The 8,041-nt window shown below is 40.9% G+C and overlaps 1 protein-coding gene across 1 annotated transcript in view; it reads right to left on the reverse strand.

Moving 5' to 3' along the window:
* CNTLN (centlein) overlaps window positions 1-8,041 on the reverse strand; it is a 383,712-nt gene that overhangs the window by 115,812 nt on the left and 259,859 nt on the right. The window contains 2 exon segments of the mRNA XM_025201267.1: window positions 2,296-2,519; window positions 4,129-4,222. Coding sequence (XP_025057052.1) covers window positions 2,296-2,519; window positions 4,129-4,222 — 318 coding nt within the window.

An 8,041-nucleotide genomic window follows, 5' to 3' on the forward strand; every position in this document is an offset into this window, starting at 1 on the left:
TTTGGCTGCTCTGCAAAAAAAAAAAAATTGCAGAAGTTTGGGGGGGGGGGTGGGGAAGGGGTGAGGAGCCATTTAATTTCTTTTTTAATGCCTGCCTCCTTCTAGCAAGTCCATCTGTTGTAACATTGTAATTCTGGAAGCAGGGTTTGTATGTGACCAACAGGAGACGATTATTGCTGAAGTGTTTATTCAGCTCTATAAAGGACAGGCCAATCATGGCAGTATGATTGGAAAATAGTCTCAGCTAAAAAGTTACATGTAAATTAACAGAAACTCTATATAACTGAGTAGAAAAAATAAAGGAACAAGAGAGTGAATAAGAGTAGCTATTAGGCCTGTGGAAGTAGGCAGCTATTCGATCTGGCTTCGGATCCAGCCGCTTCGGATGCCAGTGATCCAATCCGGAGCTCTGGATTGGTTTCCTGCTTCGATCCGGCCGAAGCAGCTCCGAAGCTTTGGAGCCTCCTTGGAGATCCAGTCATAGGGTATAATGGGGAATCAATGAAATATCTATAACTTTGTTTTTTTGTCTGATTTGGATGAAACTTAAAGGGGTGGTAGGCTCTGCTGAGAGCATGAAACCTGCCAAGTTTCAAGAAGATCGGTGCAGGGTTCGGGGGGGACTGCACCACAAATTCTTGAAAGCAAAACTCATGCCATGTGTATGTGTTACACCAGAGGGGGGTGAAAACTGCAGGGGTGGTGGCCCCTGGTGAGGCCACAAAGCTTGCCAAGTTTCAAGAAGATTGGTGCAGGGGTTTGGGGGAAACTGGGGAACTGTACCTCAAGCTTCTGACAGTCAAAACTCGTGACATAGATAACCCTGTTTGTGTTAAGGCGCAGCGAGCTGAAAACTGCAGGGGTTGTGGCCCCTGCTCAGGCCATGAAGCCTGCCAAATTTCAAGGAGATAGGTGCAGGGGTTTGGGGGGAAGTGCACCTCAAGCTGTGGACAAGAAGTCATGACATGGGTGACACTGTGTGTGTTAAGGCGCAGCAGGGTGAAAGCTGCAGGCCTGCTAGCCCCTGCTGTGGCCACGAAGCCTGCCAGCTGTCGAGGAGATAGGTGCAGGGGGTCCGGAGCCCTGCACCTCTAGCTGCTGACAGGCAAAACTCATGACATGGGTGCTTGTGCAACTGACTGCCTCTGTCTTGGGGCAGTTGATTGTCTGTATTGATTATTTCCTTTCCTTAGTCTTTGGTTTTGTAGGTATTAATCATTGCTAAACAAACAAGGATTTGAGGCCTTACCACCTCTGCAGTTTTCACCCCCCGCTGGTGTAACACATACACGTTACATGAGTTTTGCTGTCAAGAATTTGGGGTGCAGTTCCCCCCAAACTCTGCACCGATCTTCTTGAAACTTGGCAGGCTTCCTGCTCTCAGCAGAGCCTAACACTCCTGCAAGTTTCATCCAAATCAAACAAAAAAACAACAAAGTTATAGATATTTCATTGATTCCCCATTATACTCTATGGCCAGATTGCTGAAGCTTTTCTGAAGCTTTTCCGACAAGCCTAAAGAAGCCAGTGCTTTGATCCAGACATGCTGGTTCAGATGCCAAAGCATCCGAAGCTTCTCTGGATCTGAAGCATGGTCTGAAGACTCGCACAGCCCTAGTAGATATGGTGGGAGGAAAAGTCTAAAAGAAAGGAGGGAAAGCTGGTATTTGAGTGGCTAATCAAATAGCAATTTACTTTTAGTTGTCAAATCTCCCTTTTTATAAAACGTATTGTCTCATTTCCCCTACAATCATAGAGAAATCTAGGGTTTAAGAAGACTGAAGCAGCAAAAGAGACTCTTCTCTGCCTGAGCATCTGAAACCAGTGAGTGTTACCTCAATAGCAGGTGATGTTCATACAAGAATGGATGTGTCTAGTACAGGGGGATTCAGTAGATCCTTGGGGAGGTTATCAGAAGTACAACTAAAATTGAGCCCCAGTCTTATTACAACTGTCCGCCTCATAAAAATCCCATGAAGATGTTATAATGAGGTGTTATAATGAGGTGAAATAAGCTTGCAGTTATTTCAAGCACCGCAAGTCTTTCAGAATGATTGTGCTGAAACAATTGGAAATCAAGTCCTCTGCTTTTAGTTACTGGTTAGTCATTAGTAAATGACTATATAAACTATGCTCAGTTATAAATAACAGAGCATGGTCATAATTTCATTCACAACAAGGTAGGGAATCAAATTCAAGTTTGCATAATTCCATACAGTGAAACTGGAGATAAATTAGACCATCATACTTTGGTAATGTGATCTATCTGTTAAAAATTACCAGCAGGGTCTTTACCTGTATGGTCTGTTTGGTGGTTTGAAGTCTTTGATCAGCCAGATGTAGTTGATATGTTAGTTTTTCACTGGCTTCCTTAAATTCTTTAACAGAAGATAGTGCTGCCCTTTTTGCATTCTGTAGCACAGCTATCTGCTGCTGCAAGGACCTAATTCGTTCCCACAATGAAGTAATGGAGCAGCCTGGCTTTTGGATCAGAATATTCCTCTTCTTCTCTCTGTTTGCTAAACATAAAATAACAGGTCACCAAACCGGTAATGTCTTGGCCAGATCATTATATTGGTTTTACATTACACTCTTTTTTCACTGTTTGTTTACAGACAGGAGTTCTGATCTGACAAGTTACTGAAATTGTATTTATTAGGATACATGTTTATCATCTCCCAGACAGTCAAAAAGCCCGAAGCTGAGTTGATTCAGTCTTTGCAGGTTAGTCTAAGCTGCACAGAATAAACTGAAACAGAAGTGAACAGACCCTTTGAATCAGGAAATGCAGCCATATGCCTGCAGTGGCTCAGGCCAGAAACCACGGGGTGCTAGGGCACAGCTCTCTGGCTGTGTGCACTATCTCTTCCTGCTGCCCCCAAGGTCTCTGGGATTTGCAGTCCAGAATTACAGCAGCAGGACTGCACATTACTCATCATTTCCTGTTGTTGCTTCCAGGTGCCTCTGGGATTTGTAGTCCACAGTTGCAGCCAGCAGTAAATTTGAGAGGGGGAAAGGGGTGTTTAACCACCCTCCCTGGCCCCAGACTCTAGCTGAGGTTTGCCTGGGGGGTGCAGTCCCCTCCGTAAACTGGGCTTACTCCCCACCCCCCCTTGTCAGCCAGCCCTCACTACTCCAGCTAGGGAGCAGAGGGGTGGGGCCAGCCCTGCTCTCTGAAACAGACAACACAGCCCAGCCCAGGGCTGGAAAGCATGCTGGGATTCTGGGGGTCTGTGATTTAACTTGAACCAGGAAGGGGTTTGGGTCAGAAGTTTCATAAATCAGTTTGCCCCAAAGATTCCTGATCAAAGTGATGTCATTTAGATATGTAATGGTTGTTTTTCCCTAACTACCAACCCTGCAACACCAACCTGGGATTTGAAAATAAAATGCTATTCTAACTTCTGGCTGATGCATAATCAATAGGGCTGTGCGAAACAGCACCGTTTCGTTTCAATGTCCATTTTGCCTTTTCAAAGAGACAGTTCCGTTTAGTTGTTTTGTTTCGAAGCACTGTTCCATTTCATTTCATCAAAACTGTTTAGCTGTCTTGACACGTTTCAATGTTTCACTCATAGCCTATAATGGGGAATAATGAAAATGCCTAAAACTTTGTCATTTCTTGCCTGATTCAGATGAAAATTGCAGGAACGAAGGCACGAAGCCTGCCAAGTTTCGCACAGCCCTAATAAGCAACAATGAAGGTTTTTTAGTCTTTAATGATAGATTTCTTTAAGGTTGAAGGTAAAACAGAATGCAGTTCTTTCTTTCTGTTTCCTGGCTATACTTGTTGGGAAGGACCAACAGTAATATAAAAGGGGGTAAACATTTTATTTAGTGAAATCAGTAGAGATGACTCTGAATATCAACAAATTGCATTAGCTGAACTTGAAGATGACATGTGACCTTATCACTTTTTAAACTACAATTTCTCTTTCAAATAAAACAGCATATTTTTCAAATACGTGTATATGTCAAATTTACACAAGCATACAGTAACACCCTATAACTTAGTAACTGAACAATATTGGTACAAGTACTCTGTACATGTCTTCAGAACTTGGAATAAAAGGTCCCTACAAGTCATTCTCTCTCATGAGTTAGCCAAAATGTATATAATATTCCCACCTCTGTTTACAACTGAGGGATGAGCTGTTATGAAAGAATAGGTCTTCCTTCTTTGGGAATGTGATTTTTTAATGTCTTTGTTTCTCATGTCGCCCTAAATCAAAACAGAAACACAAAAGATTAGCAGATTTCAACTTTGACCCACAAGCTGCAACATTCTGAAGTATACTGATTTTAACAGAAATAAATGTAAGAACTTACCTCCTCAAATACTGAAAAGTTCATACAAAGCTATGCAGAATTGTGGAGGAGAAAATTGTCTTACAATTTTGGCTAGTGAAAAGTATTAATTTTTTCTCCTTCCCATAAACAGCAGGAAAAGAAAATACTAAAAATATGTAAAAATAGTAAATGACAAACAAGGAGATAAAACCATATTATATACAATGTTATGGGAAATATACAATTCTAAGTATTCACTAATTATTGCTAAGATGAAAGGAGCTTCCTATTACTCCCAGGCCTAAAATATCCTATTTTTCACGATGCTCATCACCTGGCAAAGGTTGCCAACCCCAGCTCTCAACTGTTTGTCCTCTTCCCCATCTTTGCTGACAGCTGTACTCATCATCTAGTTAAGTGACCCTATTTAGGAAGACTGAAGTAAACAAGGCATTAAATATTTCAGCCGTCTTTTAATCATCCATAACTAGATTCCTTTCTGCATTCTGTGAAGGGACCTGTGGCTTCTTTGGTCTTCACTTACTTTTGACATACTTGTAGAATCTACTTTATTGCTAGTTGCATCTCAAATTGTGCCTTGGCTTTCCTAATTTTCTACCCGTACAACTGTACAATATTCCTATATTTGTTCATAGTATATGACCAAGTTCCCCTAGTTATATAACCTCTCAGAATATACACAGATACACATCTTTAAATGTAGGCAGACCTGCTTCTGGGTTTGCACTGGGTTTGACTACACATAAACCAGGAATCTGCCCAAGTGAACCCTGATTTGAATCCAAGGGGATTAGGGACCTGATAAATGCTCATTTGACAGAACTAAACAAAAATGCTATTTACAATATGCCTTAAGAAGACAGATAGCAAACGCTCAGTAGGCCCAGTAAGATTTTGTCAAAAAAGTATACATTTCCTTGCTTTAAAGTTCAGCTAGTTTTGAAATGAGCTTTTGTTTTTGGAATATTTCATAATTTTTTTATTAAAATCATCTTGCAGTGTTCCATGTGTAGCTAAAGGATTATGTATTTCTCAAAGTGTAAAGCAAAAGGCAGGGCAGGGTGGTACCTTAGAGTTCTGAGAGGCATACACTTTCATAGGCAACAGCTTAGCTCACCAGATGCTATGAATGGAGCACAATTTATTTATATTGTAAATAACTAAAACAGCTCTCAGAAGGCTTAAAAAAAACAAAGTGATGCACAACCTGATAAAAAACTGCTTTGGAGCAATATCGCATACAATGCATGCATGACACACTACACCAGGGGTGGGCAAAATGCGGCTGGGGGGCCAGATGTGGCCTGCCAGGCCATTCTATTTGGCCGGCGGGGCCCCTAAAAAATTTAGAAAATTAATATTAATCTGCCCTGGGTTGCCTGTCATGCGGCTCTCAATGGCTTGCCAGAACTCAGTAAGCGGTCCTCTGCCAAAAATAATTGTCTGACCCTGTGCTACACTCATACCATAGCTTAGACCTAGTCAGACACATGCATGCATGTATGTGTAGAACTCCCTGTCCTTCTGCTTGTCAGGGAAAAATACGCTAAGCAAATCTGATAGCAAATGAAATGGCAGATCTAATCCTAAACCCCAAGATTCTCAGTTCAACAAACAACTGCCTTAGCCATTAGGTAACAGCCTTCCTTCTAATTTATTGAGCCTACTTATGCCTTAGCAGCCCCATCTAAAAATTCTGGCTAAGATGTAGTGAGTAATATGTAGTGCTTTTTCGTCTACATCTCAAAATAATAGTGGATATGCATCAGGATTTTCATTTGACATTTGGTTTAAGTAGAAAGATTTGAAATAAATGTGTAAGAGGCACTATGGATGTACTGTCTCTGTTGTCTGAAAGAATAGAATTTCAATTCCAGCTCAGCCTTTTGTTTTTATTCACCCAAGTAAGGAGCATATTAGCTACTTGTCCTACAGTAAAAATGTTTTTTACTAGCTTAGCTAAGGCACAGAATGTTTTTTAAATAGTTGTGTCTGCAACTTGTAGTACGTAGTAACAGTAGTAACAGGAACATTGTATGCAAGTCATGGGAAATGACTTATGAGAATTTCTCCAGTGCCTTCTAATGTTCCCATATAAGGTCATAAAGGGCAGATTGGTCAGTTTCCTCATAAATGACCAGTGAAGACTGAAAAGCAAGATGAAAGGTAGGTGATGGAAACCATGCTGACTCTGTTTTTAAAAAAAAAGTTATTGAAGAGCAGCAGTTTCAACCTTTTTAGACTCAAGGCAGCCCCTCAATAAAACTAATCCCTTGTTAGACCCAAGGCACCCCCTCAAGAAAACTAGCTGTTAGCCTTCACTCATTTCTTGACTACAGAAAAATTATAAAGCAATCCTTCTCTTACAAAGACCATAACAGGTCACAATGGTTGTTGACACTATGGATTTCTATGTGAAATCATTGGGTTTACCTTGTGAATCATGTGTAGGTGTTTGTGTACTTAATAGTGCCAATATTGTGCAGCACTCCACGGCACCCTTAAAAGGATCTCAGGGCACCCAGGGTGCCTTGACACTGTGGTTGAGAATCACTGCTGTAGAGTAACCATCCTTTCGTTTTTTTTTTTTGTTTTTGTTTTTAGTATACATCAGGGTGGATCCCACTGACTGTTAAGGAAGTTCCCTTCTAGATGGGGGAAAGGAGGAGTATCAGCTGTATCAATCAGATTTAGACACTGATATGATGAACTTGGCATCCAATCCAGTTGCTGTCACAAGCATAAACACAGAATGATAGAGCTGGAGGAAAAGTTAGGAGGTAGTCTGGTCTAATTCCCTACTCCCTAAACCATCCCAGCGAAGTGCTTTTCTTGGCTGCACTTAAAAACCAGTGATGGAGAGTCCATGATTCCACAACATCTCTAGGTAATCTGCTCCCATTGCTTATTCAGCCTCATAGAAAGTTCTTCTTAATATCCAACTTTATGTTTTCCCTGTTGCAATTTAAGACCATTATTTTTTGTCATTTCCCTTATATATATTTGGAATAATCTATCATAATCCATTTTATAACAATGCCTTCTGTATTTGAAAGCTAATAAAATGCCTTCTGTCTTCTTCCCATACTAGTTCTTCAAGACATTTTTTTCATGTTTTGTTAGACCTCTTTGGTCTATTAGTTGCTTTCTCCTGGACTCTTTCCAGTTTCTTCTCGTCTTTCTTACAGTGTGGTACCCAAAACTGGGCACAGTATGTCAAGTGAGCCTCACCAGTGTTGAATAGAGTGGAAGTTGATTCCCATGAAATGCATACAATGCTCCTGTTACTACATCCTACTATGCTATGGGCTCTTTTTGCAGCAATAGCATAATGTTGATTCACATTCACCTTGTGGTCCACTATAATCTAGGTCCTTTTCCGTAGCACTGCAGCCTTGTGGGTTGCTATCAAATTTGTATTTGTGCATTTCATTGTTCTGCCCTAAGTGCAGTGCTTCGAGCTTGCCCTTACTGAATTCCATCTGATTCATGTTTAACAAACAAACAAAATCTCAAATCTGGCAACATTTATGAAATTGTTACCTGCGCTCTAGAGTAACATACCGTGCCTTTGACTTGTCAGCTAATTATGACAATGGCTAGAGATGCTTAGAAACTCTCCATGCTGAAAGCAAACCTCTAAGACAACTTTCAACAAGTCAGATACAGCTGCAAAAGAAAAGACAATCTGAAATACTTAGTCTCTCCAGTGCAATACACCAAGGACCTC

This window comes from Alligator sinensis, unplaced genomic scaffold (genome assembly GCF_000455745.1).
Source record: "Alligator sinensis unplaced genomic scaffold, ASM45574v1 scaffold917_1, whole genome shotgun sequence".
In the NCBI taxonomy this organism is placed as follows: domain Eukaryota; kingdom Metazoa; phylum Chordata; order Crocodylia; family Alligatoridae; genus Alligator; species Alligator sinensis.